Here is a 23,606-nt window from a genome sequence, read left to right as displayed (position 1 = left end):
ATTAATTCAAATAATATTTGATCTAAAAATTTAAAATATGTAAAAAAACAAACAAACAAAAAAACAACAACAAAAAAACATGTCCTAAGTAATATCCAAAATTTAAGTTAAGAGCCAAAATGTGTTCAAATTGGGTTTCTCACTACCTCAGCTACTTCATTGATTTGCGTGTTGGTGACGTCATAGGTGTCGAGATACGAGAGAAAGGGCAGGTGGTAAATCACGTGTGTGGCGTAGTTACACAGCCGACACACCGGGTTTGGCGTGGACGTGAAGTCACTCAGCGACAGATCTCTGAGTTCGGACAGACTGGATAGCCGGGTCAGCTCCTACGGCAACAACAACACAGAGCACATGTTTGTTCCGCTCGATAAGCTGTAACACAAGTGAACTGCCAAAACAAAAATGGTTGAAATTAAAGAAGAATGGGAATTGGGCAGTCTCAAACAAAACTCGTTTTAGCTCACAAATTGGCTTGTGAATACTTTTGAGCTAAACATATTTCACAACAAAATACAGTACGTAGCTCCAAAGAAATATCTTTTACCTTAGATAAGCCTAGAAAAGTCTTAGACACTTTTGTATGTCTTCCTGTAAAAATATCCCTGAACTAAAGTAAAATAATGAATATTTTTAGTTCTCTCACCTTGAAGGAGCTGATCTTGTTGCCGGACAGATTGAGAGTGTGAAGCTTGACATTGTTAGCAAGGCTGTCACCTTAAAAATAGTGCAAGAAAAAAAAAATATCCTCATTTACTTCCTTTCCCAACAGTTCATCTTCACAAAAGGATAGAAAATAGCTTACCGATATTGCGAATATTATTGTTAGCAAGGTTTAGGTCTTGCAGGTTCTTTAGAGTGTCCAAGCCCTTGATGATGATAAAAAAAACGTTATTTCATACAGAAAATCATGATTCAAATGACTTGTAAACAAGTTACAATTTCTGCAAACCTGTATCTGAGATATATAGTTATTGTTGAGCCACAGGACTTCTATGCCAACATGCAATTTTAAATTCTTAATTTCACATATTTTATTATCATACAAGTAGAGTTTCTTCAGATCAGGACAATGATGCACTCCAGCTATTTTCTGTTGGAGACAATGAGGAAAAAAGATACAGAATGTGCACCAGAATATGGCAGAGTAACATTAATTTTTGTACTCGAGTCTTAGAACGTCAAGTGTTAGAAATAGAAGAAACTCACTCACAGTCACCTTACACTCGACTACCCAGAGCTCTTGGAGTAACGGACAGCTTTCCAGTCCCTCGATGCGCTTTATACTCTGGCCCACTATTTGAAGCTGGCGGAGCTTTGGGAAGCGGGAAAGGCCGACCATCCGAGGAAAACCACTCAAGATGATCTCCAGGGAGGTAACACTGGACGCCTCTTCAGCTAGGTCGTCATAGCAAAGCCCATTGGCTAGGCACTGTTGGGGAATGGAACTAATGCTTATGCTGCTACAAAATGAAGTACACTATTACTACTATTGTATTACATTAGTTTATACGGCTGCATTTATAATACAACATGAAAAACACTTTTGAAAAAGTATTCTTATACCGACCAGATCTCTAACCACATCATCTTCAAAGAATGGTTCGTAATGTTTTACCGCACCCTTCCGCTTTGAAGTTGACTGCATCTGATAAGGCAAAGTTAATAATGCAGGGATATTTGTTAGTACAATGCAACATAAAACAATTCCCATCTAAAAATAACTCTGGCTATAAGGGATTTGATACTGACATTCTAAACCATTAATTCTACTAAACCTTTTGAGTTGCAGACAAATTAATACACTACTAATAAAAATACTGTTTAGGTATTTAATACAGTTAATCATTCTACTACAGTATATGTTTCTGTGGCCGCATCCAGTTAAACCCAATAGTAGTTGATTAAAGTCAGTTTAACTGATGTAAGCGTGCTAACACAAAACACATTACAGTATTTCACTTGTGATTACTTAGCCGTTTGGCGTCAAACATCATAGGAAGATGGTCGCTCCCGGCTTTCTCTATTTAGCATCACATGATTCCCAAATAACAAACACGTGCTTATACTTATAACATCTACTCCAGTGGGCCCGTTACGTTGAGTTAGCTCCATTTGGGTAAACACACATAGGCGTCACAAGCATTAATCGCGCAATACGTGCTGGCTTTCGGTATCATCACGTCACTGAAACGTACAACTAGCTCCCATGGCAACGGGAAAAAAAATATGTCATGACGCCATGGCTAGTGCGCTTGAAGAGTGTCGTCACAACGAAGAACATTGCGGGAGTTTGTGGACTACATTTAATTTGCAATACAGTGGCGGGTTGTGCATTTGGTACCCGGGCCTCCAGTACGGACTTTCGTAATACCAGCTTTAATAACACGACAAAACATTTAAATATGTCATTCAGTCTACAGCAGTAGGGATGAATGCGGGTGTAGAATAAATATAAGTGGCTGCTGGTAATAAGTTAATACAATTCCATAAACAAATATTAGAATATGGGTTGTAAATGTTTGTTAGCGTACATTTGTAAATGAAGCGAGCAGAAAAGAAACCCAATTCAACTTAAAACGAAAGTATTAATTTCGGACGACAACAGCGAAGTTCTACAGGAGACAACCGTGTGACGCGTGCGTACCTTTAGTCCAACAAAACTTGGGCCTTCCTGCTTACTAGTGTCATGTTTGGCCTCCTGTCTGGTTGCTAGGGAGCCATTTTGAAAGCTGTCATTGACCAATTCGCCACGCGAGGGCGCCACACGCCTATAGTTTACCACCAGACTGAATGACGATTATTTATTGAACCTTAATGCTTTGCAAACGTTTTTTAAACTACTTTTATCAACACATTAGACTTTTAATTCCCAGGCGCGATAATTAAAGCAGCTCCTATTTGAGCGCGGCTACCTTGAGCCTCTCGGCCACTGTGACGTGACGTCACCGCCGGAGCGAGCAGTCAACTAAAAGAATCGCGCCGGCTCCTTTCCTGCTGCTCCCCGACTGCTCGCACCGCCTCATCCGAGGACGCGTCCACGCACACTCCGCTTGACAGACGCCGCATTGCTGCGTTGTTTGCCTCGCACATACAAGCCAAGCCAGCACACACGACACGAGCATGTCCGGCGAGGAGCTCGGCTCGGAGGGCAAGTGGTTCGGTGACGACTACGGCCGCATGTTTGGCAACGAAGTGAAGCCGAAAGGCGGCGAGGCGGCCGACGACCTGGATCGACAATTTCATCCGTACCAGGACGATGGGAAAAGGCCCCCCGTTGCTATGGAAACTGCATCTACAGGTAAGGCCGGCAGTTGGTTCAGCCTCCATACCTAAAAATAACAATCATAATCAAACAGATTCATAAATAGGAGGTCCATTCACTGACAAGCAACATCCCCTCCGTGTAAACAATGCTTGTTTACAAATGCTTCATTCTGTTCATGTCCCCATGAACTGACATCACTGTTGCAGGCCTTTATTTATTCCTTACTGCATGGGAAAGTGGGCAATTAACGTTTCTTCTTAAAAGACACTTTATTATGCACAGTTCAATGACAATAAACAACAGCTGCATCAAAGTCTGCCTTAAAAAACAGTGGTGAGCTTTATTTTGTACTATACGGGAGGCCTTTAATTAGTTGGGTCTTACTTGATTTAATTCATGTCAGAGTACATGTAAACATGTAAATTAAAAAAAAAAAACTTGATAATCAGTAGATGCTGATTATAAAATCACATATCTACTGTTAAAGTGAAAGGTAGTACAAAAAATTAAATAGAGCAAACTTGTTCTACCATAATGTGACTTATAACCTGTACAACTCAGCTGGAGGAAAAAACCAAACCAAAACAAAAAAACCTTATGTGCACCTGCTCTAACAGTGAGCCCCCGATTAAAAATAGAAACCACAGGTGTGCACGCCCTCTTATAACTGGGGTGTGGCTATGTTCAGAATTAACCTAATTCAAACTTATGTTAAATGAGAGTATACACAAGCCAGCATTTAAAGTGCCTCTGATTAATCCCAAATAAAGTTCAGATGTCCCTGGATACTTTTCCTGACATTTTGTTATGGTCCAATGAAAGCAATGTTGAATATTTTTGGCCGTAATTGCAAAAGGTGTTTAACACATTATTAAGAAAATGAATAACTGACATTGTCAATAAAAAAACAAGAGTTATTGTTCTGATTGTGCAGGTGTACTAAATACTATAGAAGAATTGACTTTTTTTTTTTTCACATTTGTTCGTGAAAGTCTTGTTCCAACTTCCTACAGGAAGACGTTCCATCTAAGTTTATCTTTCTCATCCTATCGTGGTTTCTATTTTTAATCGGGGGCTCACTGTTAGAGCTGGCAAGTAAAACTGGTGCCGGGCACTTTTCATTCACGAATTCACTGAAAAATTCATGAGAGGTTTAAAAAAAAAAAAAAGAAAAGAAAAAAAAAAGCCTGGCTTCCTGCCTTTGCTGCTCCTGTCATTTTGCTTTCACTAGCTGTCGCTAAAACCAAACAGGCATGTCATACTTCATACCCATCAAATGCAAGGATGTGTTCTGCTGAATTGATCATTTAAGGTGCAGTATTTGAAATAAAAGTAAATGATGGACTGGCTAGTCAGTATACAGACAGATTGAGTAAACAAATGGTCCAAAGTTCAAGTTGTTGTTACTTACACGCCTAGAGAATTATTGTGGGTTCAAATAAGGACATGTCAACGAGGAGAAGTTTGGCCTAAGTGAAACTGTATCCCGACCAGATGTCTAGAATTGCCCATCTAAATAATCGATCCGCTGACCTAAATGTTATTTTACTCCACGGCCTATTCTAGCCATAATGGCTGACAGTGTTTTGTCTCTGGACAAAAAAACAAAACAAAAAAAAAGAGACAGACTGAGGAAAACAGGAAATTACAGTAATGCTAAAACAGGACTGTGAGTAATAGTATAACCCCTGCTCTGTATTAAATACAAACGACACAATACATGATCTGCCGACTGGATGAGTCAGTCAGTGGTGTCAGCATGTCATCAGGGACAACAAAGGTGAGGCTGTTGCTCGTCTGCCTGGCTCCTTTCTGTGCACAAAGCACTTAGTGGTCTCACATGAGCCAACGTCGTGCTTTTTAGCTGCATGTCGGGAGCTTGGCTCATGCTCCCAAAGGGGGGCGGTCTAAGGTCTCTTCAGACTTTGTGATGAAGATGAAACATAGAACAGGGGAAGTGGGTGGGTGTGGTGGGAGTGGGGGTATTTTCATTGGGGTGTGATGCAAGGATTTAACAACATTTCTAGTTGAGTTTTCTACCGATTAAAATAGACTTTGATTTTGTTGAATAGGTGGTGTTAGGATGACTGAACTTCCTGTTACAAAACTGCAACTGCATTGTTTGTTATTGTGGTTGTTTCAGCAAATGCAGGCATCTGTACATTTTCATGCATATTCGGCTTTGTGATAAAAAGGTGCACTAAAATGACAGCTTGGAGCAGACAGACTCCCACACACTCTTCATTCATCCATAAATATCTAGCCAAAAACAAAAAAATCAATATAGCATCACAGCCACAGAATACAAATAGCTTTTATTCAAACTGCCTCCACATTGATTTACCTTAAGCCAATGGAACAATAACATTTGCCATGTGTAGCGTTCACTGATGCTTCTTACCATAATTGTATGCTTCTATTGTCGTGGATCAATACAACTCAGAGTAGGCCATGATTTTTTTCTTATTGACCTCTCAAAGTCTGCCTTTGTCATCTCCCCTTCAAATACATTTAAATTGGATAGTAAGTGGCCACATCAAGCTAAACTAGAAACCATTACAAGTTGGAGTAACAAGATGACTGTATAGGAATTCTATACTATATCACCTCCCAGAACAATAACTCATCTTATGCTGTTGTCCTGTATTCTTTTATTTGACTCGTTTAACTGATAAAACTTGCTAAAAATTTTCCTTTAAAGTATGTTCTATGCACGCGCACTAGTCTAAACACAATATTCTGAATAATATTGCATTTGTGGAAATTAAGCAGCAAAATCCACTTTTTTTTTCTTTTTTTTTAAATCCATCTCGGGGCGGCCATTTTGCCATGTGTCGTCGGCTTAAAATGGCATCGCAGTTGCTAAGGGCTCTGGTAAAGAACAAGCAATTATGGCTCACCTGTGTTCTGGGCTTGGCCATTCACAGGCACCGTGATTGTGATGTTGTGATTTTCAGTCGACGGCAAATGGAAAAATAGCCTGGAGCACCCTTCCTGAAAATGGAATACAATTTACAGCTGGGCCTTTTTTTCCCCCTCAAAACTGACAATAGTTTAACAAAAATTCTACATTTTGTGTTTTGAGAATCTAATACTGTTATTCATAGCAAAAATTGGTGTGTTAAAAATTTGGTGCCAAATGGTTCAGTTTGTTCCTTAACGCTTGAGTAACTTAAAATTTTTTATTTATTTTTTTTTATTTTATTTTATTTTTTTACAGTGAACCAACACTGCAGAGAGTTAATCAAAGTAAGCTTCACCTACTTGAACTTAGAACTGCTCTTCCGCAAAGCCTTCTGGAGTATATTTATAATATGATAATGTACCGTAATAAGGTATTACAGTGGTAAAAATGTATTACAATTTCAGTCAGGATTCTTAAAATTACATTTTCAGTACATTTATTACATGATTGGGTTTTGTTACAAAGACCTACATATCCCAATATAGCATTTTTTTCTTAAAATTGAATGAATTTAATAGCAATTTTCTATCATTCTAAATTCTGATTTCTAGCTCCTGATTGTAGATACCTGGTATCGGTACTTGCACATCCCTAATTGTGAAGAAAATTTTGGACTTTTTCCACTTCAACAACAATGGAGGAGATTGAGGGTCTCTTGTACTTGTCATGTTGATGTTGGCCAGAGTGAGTAGAGAATTTACCTAACCCTCTAAATTGTGGTGTAGCAAACCTGCTAAATGTACTTTAATCTGCCTGACCTTGAGATGGTCTTTATTGTACTTTACTAGACTGTTTCAGCACATTTGGGATGCTGGCCAACCGTGTATTGAATAGTGCATACCTTTGTAAATGGAAGCGCATCAACAGCAAATAAAAGTGGCTCGTGCGGTGGCATTTGAGGCCGATTTTCAAAGCTTTGCATGCCAAAATGACACATTTTCTACATTTTTTGTTGCGAGCCATGAAAACAGGAGTAACAAATTCCTGGCATATTAGCTGAACGGCAAAAGGCACAGATGGCCTCCATGAGATTGATAGATTATTTTCCACAAGGTCGTGGAGTGAAATCAAACTCCTGAAAGCTAACGCCACAGTTTACAAGGTCGTGGGTGGAGTAATTGAATCGTCCCTGAACAGCACATTTACTGCTCTTTTCAAAGTTAAAACCCTGCGAGAAATTTGGGGTCTATTTTCAGTCATTTTGTAAAGTCCCCGTGCATTATATTTGCAAAAGGGGACGCTTTTGATATGATCTCTGCTCTGCATACGAGTTGCCTGGGTATGACCTAGCACAGATTGTCAGGCCGCATCCAATTCAGCACGACAAAACCCCCTCATCACCAAGCAAGCATCCGCCAGGACTTTTTTTTTTTTTTGTATTTTATCTAACCCAGCCATCCCTTCGGTGACATAATTATGTTGGCATCGGTGTGAGAATTCCTCTGTTGTCGCCTCTAATCCCATGCGGGTGCGACAAAGCTTTTTGTCAGGGCCTTGTGGGTCCCTACAGATTGAAAACGCTCCCAGTCTCAACATTGCAAGTTTGTCAAGCACAGAGCCGCCCACCCGTCCGTTATGGTGGCCGGCGAAGACCGGCATTTTACCTCGCCGCTGATGCAGATGACTTACGCAACACCAGCCGAGCTGTTGTGCTAGGTGGAGAGAACATTGGGGGGTGGGGGGTGGTGTCTTACCCACAGTTCGGGCTGACTCAGATTAGTTCAGCGCATCACACTTTGGATCTCTTCACGCCGTGTAGTGGCTCCGAGTGCTTCCCGCATCTGGCGAGGAGGCGGAGGAGGAAATTTGTCAGTGTTTTGAATCAGTGAGTGCGAGATTATCAAGGCGTTGCCAGGGTGATGGCTGATGGGGATCTATACGCTGGTACTGGAATAAAGAGGATTATTTGTTGATTCATTTTAGCATCATATCAAGGGCGTTCATGTCACCGGGCATCGAGTTTAGACTGACCGGCCACCACATTAGATACACGAGCACCGTCTGGGTCTCGGCTTGGGTGCCTAGCATGACTTATGCGTGTGCTGCACGCGCCGTGGTGTATTGTTAATGACAAAGGAAGAAAGGAAGGGCGGGGAGGCTTTTAGAGAGGAAGCAAAGGAAGGGACGTCTTGCTCTGTCATTTCAGTCTTCATCCTCCCACTACTGCTAACCCAAAGGCTGCAGTTTTAAATCTTTTCCCCCTCATCCAAGCCCAGCAGCTGGAGTCAGACTATTTATAGTGCCACCCCCTGCATGGGAACAGAAGGAGGGGCCACTGAGACTTGTGCGCAGCGCAACACAAATATTATTATGTGTGGGTGCTGGTTTATGTTTGGTATCGGCGCTGATGTTCCTATGTATAACCAGTCAGATGGTGGATATAATGCAGGATGACGGGGAAAGTCACTGTGCACTTCTAGTTTACCTTTTACTATAAAGTACAGGGAGCATTGAATATTATTCCAACATGTCTGTTAATAAAACTATAATTGCAGTCAGGGTGCTTTGCATTAAAAAAAATAAATGTTCAATCATTTTTCGCAGGCGATACGTTCTGAACAAAAAAAGTTGAGAAATTGGAACGTTTAGCATCTCAGGATCTGCATCAACTTCCAAGTGTTTAAAGAGGAAGTCAACATTAAACATTTCTTGACAATAATATGTTAAATATGACCTCACTAGTCTAAACATGACATTCTGATTAATCTTACATTAGCCGTTTGTATCCATCTCAGGGTGCGGCCATTTTGCCACTTGCTGTCCACTGAAAATGACATCACAGTTGCTCAGGGCTCAGGCAACGACCACAGCTCACTTATTTTCTGAAGCTGAAACTGTGATTGGTTACCTGAGACTTGAGCAACTATGATGTCATTTTCACTCGACAACAAGTGGCAATATTGCCGCTTTTAGATAGTGATAAAAACTGCTGGATTTTGCTGCTTAACTCATATTCCACTAACACAATATTAACCAGAATACCGTATTTAGACTTGTGGGGCTGTATAGAGCATATTGTCAAGAATATATATTTTTTGACTTCCACTTTAAAGTAGTCTTGTAGATCCTTATCCTAGCTTATTAGGTATAAAAGTTATTGGAGGCTAGTATCTAGTGTACATTTATTTTTGTGACAGGAGATGCCGCCTTAGTGATGTGCATGATTGAGAACAGACTCTGGTTGTGGCTCTTTGGGTTTTAGTGGCAAAACAATCTGCCTTTGTCCACTGCATGGGCACAAGTAGCCTCTGTTAGTGCTGCCTCGCTGGACTGCAAAACTGAGGCTCCATGCTTCCAGCGTATTACGCTATTAAAAATCATGTGACAAAGATTCATGTCAGATTTGTCTTTTCAAGCTTTCTCCGTTTTAGTAGCTATCATTCTAATTATATTTCACCTCTTTTTCTCCCGCATGTCCACGTTGGACTCCTAGGTGACCCCATGTCAGGCCTGTTCAGGAAGCCTATGAATGATGATGGTGATGTGTACACCTCCTTGCTGTCCAATCAGAGCTTTACATCAGGTCGAGAAGCTTCCTACCTGTCTGACAACGTCAAGGATTCATCTGGGTCCCCCGGCCTGGACCACTTCTCCGCCGACACGTACGGCTTCAGCTCCAGCACCAAGACCACGTCCGAGCAGTCCAATGACATGCCTAAGTCTTTGATTGTCTTACAAAAGACGGAATCCTACAACTACATGGACATAAGCCACGGGGATGATCGCCATGACCAACAGCAGGGAGCGCTGCACAGCCTGGTGGACACAGGATTGAGCGCTCGTGATTCCTTGGATGGCTACATTGATAAGAACCCTGGAAGAGATGAGGACGAAGAAGATGAGAATCTCGGCCCAGCCCTGGGCTCCCACTCCTTCCCCTATGTGGAGGAGCCGTCTGATGAGGAACTGTCAGATTACCGCTCCTACCGAAACCTCGGAGGCACGCCACAGTCAGCCAGCCCCGTGAAGATCACCCTGACCGAGTCGCAGGCTCCGCCATCCAAGGCCGAGCCTCAACAGCGCCCCCCTCCAGCCACTGGGTGTGATCGGGAAAATGTGCTCAGCGTGGGCCTACAGGGGGTCCCCACTGTGACCCTGTCTGAACCAGAGGACGAGAGCCCCGCCTCCACTCCCAACGCTTCACCTACACGTAAGCATAGAACACATACATATTATATTGCCTGGGGGTCACTATATGAACAAGACCCTCCCTCAGGTCCATCAGTGACCTCTGACCACACAAATGTTCTTTTACATGAACTAATCACCCTCAACAAATCGTGTAGAAAAACCTTTCAAGAATCAAAGCTTTTATAGTTGCTACATTGATTTTTATTGTTGATGACAATGACCAGGTGTCCCAATACGTCTGTCCATAAACAGTAGGCGTGGGCGAAATATGGCTTGCTCCAGTCTTTCATTTGGCATCTGAGCTTTCACATGGTTAAAAGTCCTATATTTGTTGCATTCATTTAGCTGTTTTTTCCTCTAAAAATTGGCTCCTTAACATTTTTAATAATTAGTTTCTCTCAGTTATAATAGAAAAAAGTAACTATTATTAAATGTTAAGTTAATTATATTGGAAGTTTCATAATACAATTTATTTTACACATTGTTTTTTTTTTTAATGTACATCACAAGTATACGGGTGCATATTGTGCAATGGAAAAAAATATCCGTTTTTACTAATTATTACTATTTGAAGGATTTTTTTTTTTTGACATTTGTTTTTCAAATTATTATTTTGGTTTGTTTTATAGAGAACATTTTATTTATTTTTTTTGCATTTTTTGTTTGCTTTTTCTGAATAATATTTTTCATCTTTTTCTGAATATTATTCTTCTGTTTTTCTGCATATTAGTTTTTTGGAATTTTTTTGTTTTTTTCTGAATAATTTCTTCTTTTTTTCTCCTGAGTTTTTTCCCCCTTCCTGTTCTGTCCTTTTGTTCGTTTTTTTCTCGTTTTTTTTTAATGACAGAAAAAAAAAACAGAAAAAAAAAACAGAAAAAAAAACAGAAAAAAAAATATTTCATAAAACAGAAAAAAAGCATAATTTCATAAAACATAATCTTATATAAATAAAAGCCTCCCCTCAAAATTTATAGTTAATGTATTTATTTTTAATGAATGCAATATGCTTCTATATAAATGCCCCGTCTGTTTTAAAAAGAAAAATTGACCCTTCAGCACAAAAGTTTACCCTCCACTTGTTTATAGTACTGTATGTTTAACATATTTATGAATTACTGAATGATGAATATATAACAGACTGTTGTAATTTTCTTTCCCACCCCACAGAAAAAGATTTCCCTTCCCATGATGCATTCAAGGCTGACGCAGTCAAGTCCACAACTACCAAGTATAGTTCAGGCCCACATTTTGGTGGCAGGGAGCAAGACGGCAGCAGTGCAGAGTCTGGAGACTCCGAGATTGAGCTGGTGTCTGAGGAGCCTCCCAAGGCCAGTAGCAACCCGTTTGCAGATCCACCTAAAAGTAAGGGCACCTTCAACCCGTCCAGCAATCCCTTTGACAGCCCCCCGGTTGTTTCCAAGGCTGCTATTGGCCTGGCTGGCAACCACGCCCCACCTGCATCCTACAGCATTCTGCGCGAGGAGAGAGAGGCGGAGCTCGACAGTGACCTCTTCATTGAGTCCGCATCGGAAGAAAGCCCGAAAAGAGAGCAAGGCGTCGGGGGCCCCAGCCTGGGAGCCGGCCCTCCCTCTCCCCTGGTCCCCACTGCCCGTAGCACGCCTCAGGCTGCGTCAGCCGGGCACTTGATCACAGAAAAGGTGAAAGCGGAAGAAGAGCGCCTGAGCAAGCCTAAACCTCCGACTGCGACTGTGCCCCCAGAGGTGCGTCCAGACAGGTTCAGTCTGGAGGACAGGAAGACCAATGAAGGCAAAGTGGATCTTGGGAAATCGGCTGCTTCCTTCCTGCTGGAAGGTTTCAACAAACAAAAAGGTGAGTATGATTACCCGTATATTGTATTTCTTCTTCATCTTGAACCTCAAATCTTACTTTTCTCTCTGTGTTGTGAGGTATAAGAGATTGTTAGAACTTTACAAATATGCTATAATCTTGAAGTGTTGCTTCTATAACTGTCAATGGCGTTTTCATTGCATGTTAACATTTAAGTTTTCAGGGGCTCTCTTTAGGCAGTTGCTTGTTTGTGTTAAATACACAAAGTGCAAAGTTCTTTTCACACTGCACTTGTTTTTTTATGGTGTTTGCTGTGGGGCAGCGTGCAAGGACGACAGCGCCGCGGTACAAGCTTGCCCATATTTGGGAGTGCTTGCCTAACAGCCAATCAGGAAGCACTGCAACAGGGTGGCTTTTCCGGTGTTGCCAAATTTGCCACTAGCACTCTGAAATCACGCCGCCAAGCCCCTTTCCTATTAGATGCGCCTTCAGACGTGATGCTGTCTCCGCTCTTGGATGTAAGTTTTCAATCCGAGGGCGCCCACCTTGTATGTCACACCACAATGCAACGTGAAACAGCTTCCCATTTTCTAACATTTGTTTGTTGACGGCGGTCTGCACGTTGCTAAGTGCAGTGTGAAAAGGCCCCAATTATTTGTTTTGACTGGAAACTTCAACTGGGAGTAGTATTAAACAGCTTGAAGCCTCACCTTGCTGCTTATGGTGAAGTGAGTTTAATTCTATTCACTAGCCAACATATGGGCACATTTTTATTTTATGGATAATCTTTTCAAAAACTTTCACTTTTGACTTCAAAATGCTAGTGTCATCCAAATGAAGTGTTGATTACTTTTAATTTTTTTATTTGTTATTTTTTTTTGAGGGGGGGGGGGGGGGGCGGGGTAAAAAAAGACTGTCCATTTAAACAACCCTATTAGTACTAGTAAAACATTCCCTGACTTGATTTGTCTGCTGCAAGCTGCTGCATGGTGTGCTCGTGTTGTTTTGTTGACAAGTCCGCACACTAAACAGGTTTGTTTAGAGAGGTACAATCTTACCCAGCTGCTCTGCTTTTCTGTGCCAAGTGCATATGTGAAGTCCTTCTTGTGAGTCTGCTTCCCCCTGGTGGTGGATTTAAAAGGAAAAAAAAACTGTTTATTTGCATTTGCTTCACATCCTGACTGTGCAAAAAATAATAATAATAATAATAAAATAAATATATGGAGACACCAAACTATAAACCAAGAATGTCGCTGTTAGTGTGCATCAAGTATAATTTAGAATTGCAGATATGGTGCATCGGGCAGCATTTGGATCCTTGTTTGTTTGACTATTTTAAATCCTGGGATTAGGGAAAACAAACATGGCAGTCACAGTCGGATGGAGTTCATTCGGTTCAAGCTGCACATTTAACGTTAGAATGTGTATTCTGCCTACTATTGGTCATCTTCGCTCTCCCTGTTTACATAATCCGAGGATCTCAAAAGTAGGGTAGACTTTTAAGGTGCCTTGAGGGATTATTACATTTGCACTTCATATTGCTTGACAGTAAGGATTTTATTTTTATTTTTTTTTAAATGCATGCTCTTCAAACAAATGGTTGGTAACAATATTTGCAGGTCTAACTCAAGGTGAAGTTTAGTGTGCCGTATTTATTTATTTTAGTTCTGATTGATATAGGTCTTTTTGCTATCCTACTGTGGAGAAGGTTCTGGAAATACTGTACAAAACAAAAAAACAACCAGGTCACATGTCTGTTTGCACACCACTAGAGGGCGCAGTGCGTCTTTGTTCAGCACCGGAGAGGCTGGTGCTTCATCCACAGTTGCCATAGCAACACTGATGGGGGAGCACAATCTGTCTGGATCAGAGAATCTGTTTTTCTTTTCCCCCTGCTTGATAGTGGGTGTTGGCAGTGTGGAGGCTGCAGTGAACAGAAGGTGTGAGGTGTGGTCGCCTGCAGGGGCGGGGGCGGTCTCTTTGACAGCCAAACTATCCATCAAAGGAGTGTTTTTGTCTCACCGCTGACATCATGGTGACAGTGCACTTTCACTTGTTTATTCTGAGGAGAAAATTGGTAACACAGACACCTCCTCAAGGCAACAAGCAGTATTGTGCTTAAGCTCGCATGCACAATGCATGCATCCCCATATACATTATTAAAGTAGAAGCACTCAGTGAATCAAAGTGGAAATTTGGGGTCAGCAATGTTCAACCTTTGAAGACAATAACCATCTTAAATAAATATATCAATTACTATAGTGGTTTGGAAGTTTTTTGCACGATGACCCGTCATTTGAGCGATAGTTTTGCTTTGTGTTGAGAGCGTCAGACACAGGGATGCTCAAGTGAAGTGGGGTGGGGGGACAAAAAAACGGGGGCAATTAAAGGTACGGTAATGCCCTTACATGTGGGCAAAGGGGAGTCACGGTCACTGAAACAAAAACACAATGAGAACAATTGCACAGAGCTGTTGTAAGGCCACAATTCACAGCCAGATGTTCACACTAAGAAAAGCACAAATACACTATGTACAGTAAATACACTGTATATTCTCTATATTGGCACGAGTACTCACATTTGAACATTTGAGTAGTCGCCAATACCACTCGTACTTTGGATACATAATCCCCCCCAACCCCCCAAAAAAAGAAATACCTATACATCCCAAATAAACTATTTTTTTCCAATCCATCTTGATTTCCAAATTCTAGTTCCTGTTCATAAAATGGCCACAAGAGGGCAGCTGATACTGGTGTCGGCCAACATCGCAAGTACTAATACCCTGAAATTAAGCTGGGTATCTAATTGCCCATCCCTATTTTGTTTTTTAGGGTGCTGTCATGAAATCATGAACTGCAATTCATTTCAATATGAAGAATTTTTTCTGCTAAAATTGCGAGTTACGGTCTTGGCCATGGACCGAATTACCCCCCCCTTTTTTTGTTGTGAAAAGAAAATCTAGACGACCACCCCTTTCAAGACAAAAGCCTCCGCACTCCGTTGGATATACGAATCATCGCACGTCTGGCTTGCTCCAGCAGCAACTGTGATGTTTACAATTTAAACGCCCCCCCCCCCCCTCTTTTCTAGCCACAAAAACACACATTTGGCAATCCACAGCATCTGTGTGAGCTCCGCCAGCCGGCAGCATCTAGGAAGCCTCTCCATCCTTCCTCCCTCGCTCCCTCCCTCCCATGTTCCCTCCCTCACTGTGCCACGCGCCTGCATCCTTTTTTCGACCATTCATGCCTTCTCTGTGATGAGCGCGTGAGCACGAGCGACAGAAAGCGGCGCACAAAGAAGATACAGATTTAGGTTTTATTAAAAAGAAAAGAAAAAAAACAGCAAGCGAGAGAACTGGGATAAAACGTGATCACCAGCATGCAGGCCGCTGCGGACGTGACGAAGAAGGAAAGCTCCTGGAGCGGCTGGAAGGGCCAGGGTACTTTTTTTTTTTTAAATTTGTTTGTATGTGTGCGTGCATATGCTGTATTTTGTGTCATTCATGCATGTACTTACATAACTCAAATGTCTTTAAATGTGTATTCTTGTGCGTGGTTTTCATTTGCATATTAGTCAACAGAACAATGTCACCTACCTCCCTTTTGCACAGACACGCCCTGATGGCACAATCAATTGTGTGATATGTGAGGGGACAAAACAGGGAGGAGCATGGCGGTGTGATGAGAATAATTTGCATACACAGCGGCATGCTGCTCTTGTGGACATGCATGCAAAGATGTTGGCTATTTAGAAAGGTGCTACTTTTACATGGCATACGATGGCTTTTTTTATATGCGAGAGCATCCGGGCAGCACTGACAGAGTGTCGCCATGGTAACCAGGGCACACCCATCCCGATTACATCAGCTCTATCTGCTCTACCGCGATGCTACCTTGTAGCGAGCGAAAAAAAAAAAAAAAAAAAAAGCATCCTCCGTCTTGTCTCTGCATCCAGCAGGGGGGAGTGAAAACAAAATGGCGCACATCCTACTAGCCTCTGATTTGAGTTGTTTCCAATGTTAGACTACCAGTTTGTCATTAGCCCTGTGGCTGCATGAGCAATATGATTGCGTAACTACATTGACGTCTATGTAAAGTTTTCTGATGAGATGCATCCACAGCCATAGGAATGGTTCACACAGTGGCCTCTGCTCCAATAATAATATATACTTTATTATTTATTATTCCCAGCAGCTGAGGAAATGAAGGCTCAATGATTGTGTTACGTCATTGTATATGCACTATAACTGACTCACTGTTATTGAACCAGACAAGTATTTCAAGTGAAGTAGTGACTTCCATTTCTGTGTTATAGAATCACTTTTGATGCTTCTACGCAAACTTTTGATGCTTCTACGCAAAAAAAGAAAAATATTTTTTTTTTATATGGGGCCTATCTATATTTTGACATAATGTGAAGTCATTCCTCCAAATGATACAAGGAGGGAATTAAGAATTACACAAACATTTGAAAACACAGAATTGTGTATTGCCTACCTTTCTCTTCAAATTGCTGCATGTTCTATTCAATACAACAAACTTAGTTGGATTAACAATGTCACAAAAAAGAAATCTTTCAATAATACATTAAGTTCGATGCGCCTTATTATTCATTAAAATGAAATTCTGATTAATATTGTGTTTGCGGAAAATGAATTAAGCAGCAAAATCCACCTGTTTTTTAATCCATCTCGGGTTGGCCACCATTTTGCCACTTCTTGTCAAATGGAAGATGACATCACAGTTGCTCAGATAACAACCAATCACAACTCAGGTTTTCTGAGTTTGGTCATGTGGCATTTGCAAGCTGAGCCATGATTGGTTGTTACATGAGCCACTATGATATCTTCAATCGACTGCAAGAGGCAGAACAGCACAAAATAGACGCCTCCTGAAATGGATAAAAACAGGTGGATTTTGCTGCTTAATTAATATTCTGCACATGCAAATATTAATCAGAATATCGTATATTCGTTCATTCATTCATTCAAGTTGAATGCGTCAAAGGTGATCATGGGCAAGTTTTCAAGTCCGACAGTTAAAACGTCTTGGCAGCAGAAGTCCCATTGCATGTTTGCACAGTCGGGCTGATGACTTGTTTGAGGCCACAAGGATGTCTTCAGTGATTTAATGAGGTCAGGCTAAACTAGTTTCACTTCAGAAAAAAAAAGGAGGGTGGGGGGGGGGATTCATTTTCGTGTCACGGGTGATAATCATTTGCACTGTTTTTTTGTTTTGTTTTGTTTTTAATGATGAGGATGGGAGCTAACAGCCAGCTGCCCTGACTTAGCAGCACAACATTCCAGATGGAAGAATAAAATTACTGTCCGGATAAGTCAGGTGTATACATATTGAATCAGACCCAAATTTAAGAATGACCTCCTTTCCTCCACATGTAAGTTGAGCCATTTGACGGTTATGAGACATCTGTAAACTCGCTTTTGTTCCACGGTAAAAGGGAGTGGCAGTCTTGATCTTTACAGGGGTCCCGCACACGTCATGTTCCCGTCCGTCCCCACATTCGAACCAAATGAATCTCTCTCTGTTCCCAAAGGAACGCTCATTCCCCTCCCTTCCTGCAATCTCTCGGTGATAAAAATGGAGCGAGCGCCGTAGCTATGGTAACTGCATCAGGCAGGTGTTGCTAACAGCCCATTGTGATGGAGCACCAGAAAATGGCCGCTGCATGGGCGTGTAGAAGTCATACCATTTGAATGCGAACGCACCAAATGTAAGTTTTCTACGAGACATCGGTGTTGCTTAGAAGAGCGCATAAAATGTGAGTATGTGCGCTTCTTTGCAAACCCGACCCAATAGACCACCCCCCCTTTAAAGCGCCGTCACTGATCAGACAGCTGCTGATTGGCTAGTGTGGCTGTAGTCACTCCTTTCCTATGCAGTGTGTGTGTGTGTGTGTGTGTGGTGGTGGTGGTGGTGGAGGAGCAGGGGGGCAACATCCCCCCCCCTCAACGCTCTCCTTTTGTCCGTGAATAAAGCAGCTGCCTCTTTCCCTGTTCAGCCATGGGAGCCGCAGGTCAGTACCCGCTTCGACTGCACTAAGCTAATGCTTTAACCTCTACAGTACGGCTGCGCGGCACTGAAGCTGTTGAAAACAGTACAGCTGCTTTGGCTTCGCTGCTTGTGTTTGAGTGCGTGTAACTAATGAAGGGGCTACACACCTGTGCATGCATGTTATTCTTAAAGCATCTCCAAATCGGCCCAGCTGTTGTCACAGAGTGATGGTGAAGCATGTCGATCACGTCCTCAAATGTGACATGTCCTTACTTCCTGAGAAGAGACAATATATATATTTGTGAGGACTCAGATGCCTATTCAGAGGCAAGCAAAAATGGCCGTCATCGCTATGCCATTCACAGCTCTATGGCTAAAATTAGAGCAGGCAAAAAAAAAAAAAGTTGGACTGCTCGGGGAGGAGGAGAAAACCAACGGGAGGGATCGTTCTCGGGAGCGATACTACTATTCCCAGCATAGACGTGATAAGACCCGGTCGGGCGTCAATGCACGGTGAGCGGGTTATTAATGTCTGTGGATCAGCAGGGATGCAAATAATGGTGATATAAAGGTGGCTGTTACCATGGGAACGGGTTCGCGTTTCCAGGTGACACCGTGACCAAATCTGGAGCTTGCCCTGCAAAGTGAGAAAACGTATGGTCAGAGTTGGGGTAGCAAAATTTCTCCATGAATCGTAGCCATTCCTTCATCACTGCTTATCAGCGCGGCCATGTCACACTGAACCGTTATCTTTCAAAACATTGATTGTGCTCCCGTTTTTTGTCAATCATTAATTTTCTACTTGGGGATTACGTTGCCTGCGGTTGAGCTTGTTTGGACGGGATGTGTGATTGTGTATGTATGAGAGCGAACCAGGTGTGAGAGGTGATAAATGTACTGAGCACTAAAGAGGTCTGTATGGATATATAGTTAAAGATAACTAAGTATACTTCTTCCTACTCCTTTTCGAACATGTAAATGTGTAGCTAATGACTGGGTGAATCATGGCAAAACTGTTATTTTTGTTGCTCTAATGTGTTGCATATTTTTTCTTTCCATATGCATTACTAAAAGTGGAAAAAATTAAAATGGATACAAAAAAAAAAAACACACTTCAAAAATTAAATCCCGCCCAAAAATAAATATATCCCTAAATAAATAACAGTAAAAATACAAATAAATGTCAAACTAAATACAAAAATGAATGTAGAAATAGAATTAAATATAAATCAATAATTAAAAACACACATTTATTTATTTCATGCTGCAGACGCTCTGCCAGGTCGAAATGCTAGTCCTCAGTGTGTCTTGGGTTGGACTACGCTGTTCCAAATTTCCCATCATTGGTCGAGTGAATGGCTCGGCGAACAAGGAAGTCTCGCCGGCTTGCGTTGTCCACCATCACCTCGACTTGTCTAGCAACTCAAGTCGCAAGTTGTGGTGGCGGACTCAGCAGAACGTTTTTATTTATTGATTTACATTTAATTCTATTTATATATTTTTAGTATTTATTTCAACATTTATTTTTATATGTATTTTTTTTTTATCTCATTTTTTATTTTTATATTTTTACTTTTATTTATTTAGGGATATATTTATTTATATTTCCATTTATATTAGTTTTTTGGATTACATTTTTGTAATCATAGTTGGACAAAGAAGCTAAATTAAAGCCCAAGCCAAATGACTTCTGAAGCCAATGAATGACAGCTTTTTGATGGAGATGTGTGGTTTCACCGGGTACCTAAAGAAAAATGAAAAGTCCAAAGCAGTTATGGATCGTAACCTTGCGTGTCTCTGCCCCCCCCAGCTATTGACCTGCTCTACTGGAGGAATGTGAAGCAGTCGGGGGCCGTGTTCAGCAGCGTGCTTCTGCTCCTCTTCTCGCTGACCCAGTTCAGCGTGGTCAGCGTCGGAGCTTACTTAGCCCTGGCCGCCCTCTCCGCCACCATCAGCTTCCGCATCTACAAATCTGTGCTCCAGGCTGTGCAGAAAACCGACGAGGGGCATCCTTTCAAGTGAGTGAAGCGCGAACACGACAAATATCGTAATCCGTCGCATATTGATCGTTTCTCTACTTGCATCCGTGCAGAGGCTACCTGGACATGGAAATCTCGCTATCCCAGGACCAAATCAGCAAATACGCTGACAAAATCTTACTCTACTCCAACACCTGCATGAAGGAGCTGCGCAGGCTTTTCCTCGTTCAAGATTTGATTGACTCTTTGAAGGTTTGCAAATCATCTGTTTCCACCAAGGTGGTTAGTTGGGGCAGTTAAATTTTAATGAGGAATGTTTTTGCCACTGCGGTAGTTATCAATACTATAAATCTAAATGTAATTGTAATATAATTGTAATTAACCAAACCGTGGATTTTGTGATCTACTCCATCCCTCAGGACCAAGTCTAATTTATTTAATTATTAATCATTGGCTGGTTATCCTGTCACACACTTCTATGATGTCACACTTTTATATTACACAAACGCGACCGATATCGGATTCTACCATTCCTCACTGTTCCGTGACTAGCAGACCATGTTTGGTGGAAACTTTGAAATATCTCATGGACGGCTCTGCCTCTTGGGGCTGTTAAATTCCATTATCGCCTCTGCAAGTGAAACAGTCTTAAAATGTGGTTTTCTGTTTAGTTTGCTGTGCTGATGTGGCTTCTGACCTACGTGGGCGCTCTCTTCAACGGCCTGACACTGCTTATCCTAGGTGAGGTCACCCTGACAACTCACTCTACCCAGTGTTGAATTTAAAGACTTTTTTTTTTTTTTTTTTTTAAATTGCATATCGGGAGAGATACGTATTAGTAGGGGTGTTAAAAAAAATCGATTCGGCGATATATCGCGATACTACATCGCGCGATTCTCGAATCGATTCAATAATCGGCAGAATCGATTTTTTATATATTTTTTTTTTTATTATTTATTTATTTTTATTTTTTTAAGGATTCACACCTTGAGCATGGAAGAATGTTATATGAACGGAACATTAAGCCTTAATATTTTATTTTAATGCTGTTCAAACATGAAACAGATTACAACCTCTATAAGACTGAAATTTCAGATAAATAAATAATACATTTTCATATAAATCTTCTACAAGCTTACTGATTAGTATTTTCTAAATTTGAATGAAAAAAAATCGCAACAATCGACTTATAAATTCATATCGGGATTAATCGGTATCGAATCGAATCGTGACCTGTGAATCGTGATACGAATCGAATCGTCAGGTACTAGGCAATTCACACCCCTACGTATTAGTGTACTGGATACACTCAGTCTATTTTTAGCATTTATGTAATCACAAGTGGGGCAGCATGTCTTTGTCTGTGTTAGGAGCTACAGTACCATAATGTGTTAGTATTTACTAGGGATGTCAAAATTAGTGCGTTAATTTTACACCACTATTTTTTTTTCACGCACGATTAATGACGGCCTCTTACTTGGAAAGCCTGTACAGAGGGAATTCCAGTCACAACGCAATAGACACGCCCACGTTAAGTTTACCATTAATAAAATTAAAAGCATACACTTGTGGAGACGGGTGAAGTAAAAATGTGCAGAATTTCACAAGCTACTTCATGTTAAAAATTAGATAGCTCTTAATATGAAAAGAAAAATGCACGGAGCTGTCACCAACGTCTAACAAATTCAACAATGCCATCTACTGGCAGAAAAATTACAACAAATCAATATCACTCGTATTTACAGAACAGTACATCTTTTTAATTTTAACTCAATTTGATTATGAAATTACTGTATGAATGACTAAAAGATGTAGCCATAATTCTATTAGTTTAACATTTTTTTCCCACTTAACAAGAGTATAAAATTTAGTTGTTTTTTTTGTACATTTAGAACCATAAAATTTGTGATTAATTGCGAGGTAACTAATAAGTAATGTGATTAAAACCCTAGTATTTACGCATTTTCCCCAACTTAAGTGATTTTGTACCGCATTTACAGAAAATATTTTAACGCCTTTTTTTCCCTCTATGTGCCTCCAGTTGTGGTTTCCATGTTCACTATGCCTGTGGTCTATGAGAAGCATCAGGTAAAGTTTTTCAACCTTAAAACCATCAAAACGTCTGTTAAACAAAAATATTCATTTTTGCATCATGTCCCCCCCCCCCTCTCTTCTTGTAGGCACAGATAGATCAGTATGTGGGACTAATACGGACCCATGTCAACTCTGTGATGGGGAAGTGAGTGATCAGACATTTTTCATTTCTCACATCACATAAACTTGGTTTATGTATTATAATGTAAGATAAAAAGCATGCATACACTGGAGAACATCAAGGTGTTAAAGAAAAAACTATAGTAGTTACAATTGTACTTTTGTGACTGACTGCCATCATTCTCCTTCTATGGTAAAAACTAAGATGTAGGCTCAATTGAGCACCATATAAAGAGCGAATGGAGCAGCAGGTGCTTTGCCGTCTAGCAGCGACTTAATCCTATCGGAAACATGCAATTCCTACTTGTTCCCTGTGTCCAGGATCCAAGCAAAGATCCCCGGGGCCAAGAGAAAGGAGGAGTAGATGCGCACATCTCACAGAGGCGGCTCGCTCACCCTTGAAGAGCCCGGTCACCATCAGAAGGGGCGTCACGCTTCGTCATCTTGGCTTTCTCTAAAAGCATCCACTCGAGAAGCCTTCACCCTGTCTAGAGCAGTGTAAACACTAACAACCCACAATCACACATTCATAATGCCTCTAGGTTAGGTAGACAAGTTCACGACTCAAAAAAAAACTAAAGAGTTTTTTGTGTTTATTATTCTAAAGTTAAAAAAAAAAAAAAGCATGAAATGGAGCCTTGGGTAAATATTTGATATCTTTCGTGCTGTTTTGAGAACCACGCTATATTTTCGCTTTTGCAGTGCTTACCACAAACTGTACGGTATGGCACAAAAAAAAAAAAAACAACTACAGCTAAGAGGCCACAGTCTTGCTCTGCTGCCAATGTTCGCTGCTTCATGTTCGCGTAAGCAGATGGGGCTTCTTTCAGTATATGTCTATAAGTGTGTATATGTATATGTATATATACAGTACATATATACATATGCATAAACAATTTCCTTTTGGTGTTTCCAAGCACAAACTAATTGAAAAATATGCGTCTTAGATGTGGTATTTGTAGGTTTTTGCTTTTGTATACCAATAAGGAACAATACACACGCTAATGTTTTGGGTACTGTTGTACAACTACTATGAAGACAAGGAAGTATCTGGTGATATCAAGCTTGTTTGAATAACTGTCCAACTTTGTACTATGTTCTACTATAATGTGTAGTTCTCTAGACCCTGGACTCAACTATTTGCACTTACACCCTGTATTTAATTATAATGACAAAATAAATGTACCGTGATGGATAACATTTCCTTGGTTACCTCATTAAGGTTACATTTTCTCATTGGTGAT

The 23,606-nt window shown here is 40.9% G+C and overlaps 2 protein-coding genes and 1 long non-coding RNA gene across 11 annotated transcripts in view; 1 reads left to right on the top strand and 2 right to left on the bottom strand.

Moving 5' to 3' along the window:
* lrrc9 (leucine rich repeat containing 9) overlaps window positions 1-6,204 on the bottom strand; it is a 23,842-nt gene extending 17,638 nt beyond the window's left edge. The window contains exons 1-7 of one of the 7 annotated variants that reach the window (XM_077537790.1): window positions 6,169-6,204; window positions 1,571-1,648; window positions 1,214-1,432; window positions 953-1,093; window positions 806-869; window positions 647-717; window positions 147-329 (exon numbers count right to left, since the gene is read on the bottom strand). In XM_077537790.1, the coding sequence (XP_077393916.1) occupies window positions 147-329; window positions 647-717; window positions 806-869; window positions 953-1,093; window positions 1,214-1,432; window positions 1,571-1,648; window positions 6,169-6,189 (777 nt within the window). In that variant the 5' untranslated portion in view covers window positions 6,190-6,204. Of the gene's footprint in view, window positions 1-146; window positions 330-646; window positions 718-805; window positions 870-952; window positions 1,094-1,213; window positions 1,433-1,570; window positions 3,232-6,168 lie in introns of those variants that run through there. The other 6 variants (XM_077537792.1, XM_077537791.1, XM_077537793.1 and 3 more) reach the window with 6 other exon arrangements.
* Window positions 2,304-23,562, top strand: rtn1a (reticulon 1a). 3 transcript variants are annotated; one of them, XM_077537796.1, is made up of 9 exons: window positions 2,304-3,301; window positions 9,667-10,383; window positions 11,532-12,194; window positions 19,980-20,187; window positions 20,262-20,400; window positions 20,820-20,889; window positions 22,190-22,236; window positions 22,329-22,387; window positions 22,684-23,562. In XM_077537796.1, exons 1-9 carry the CDS (start codon window positions 3,124-3,126, stop codon window positions 22,724-22,726), a joined length of 2,124 nt encoding a protein of 707 aa, XP_077393922.1. In that variant the 5' UTR covers window positions 2,304-3,123; the 3' UTR covers window positions 22,727-23,562. The 3 variants fall into 3 exon arrangements, with proteins under 3 accessions (XP_077393922.1, XP_077393923.1, XP_077393924.1); XM_077537797.1 differs by lacking the exons at window positions 2,304-3,301; window positions 9,667-10,383; window positions 11,532-12,194 and adding an exon at window positions 15,275-15,597; XM_077537798.1 differs by lacking the exons at window positions 2,304-3,301; window positions 9,667-10,383; window positions 11,532-12,194 and adding an exon at window positions 18,047-18,191.
* Window positions 13,122-18,959, bottom strand: LOC144031078 (uncharacterized). The gene is made up of 3 exons (XR_013287433.1): window positions 18,752-18,959; window positions 18,337-18,445; window positions 13,122-13,274 (listed from the first exon to the last, which is right to left on the bottom strand). It is a non-coding gene; the product is annotated as an uncharacterized LOC144031078 (long non-coding RNA).
* Window positions 23,563-23,606: the final 44 nt, after the last annotated feature.

This window comes from Festucalex cinctus, chromosome 12 (assembly GCF_051991245.1).
Source record: "Festucalex cinctus isolate MCC-2025b chromosome 12, RoL_Fcin_1.0, whole genome shotgun sequence".
Taxonomy (NCBI): domain Eukaryota; kingdom Metazoa; phylum Chordata; class Actinopteri; order Syngnathiformes; family Syngnathidae; genus Festucalex; species Festucalex cinctus.
The sequence above is the reverse complement of the archived record's forward strand: the minus strand, read 5'-3'. Positions and strand labels throughout refer to the sequence as shown.

What these genes read in the sequence shown, in the direction of transcription:
- rtn1a (XM_077537796.1), top strand. Translation starts at nt 3,124, where the DNA reads ATGTCCGGCGAGGAGCTCGGCTCGGAGGGCAAGTGGTTCGGTGACGAC. An exon ending in AGGTTTCAACAAACAAAAAG is followed by an intron (nt 12,195 to 19,979) that starts GTGAGTATGATT and finishes TGCCCCCCCCAG; the next exon opens with CTATTGACCTGCTCTACTGG. An exon ending in GTCAACTCTGTGATGGGGAA is followed by an intron (nt 22,388 to 22,683) that starts GTGAGTGATCAG and finishes CCCTGTGTCCAG; the next exon opens with GATCCAAGCAAAGATCCCCG.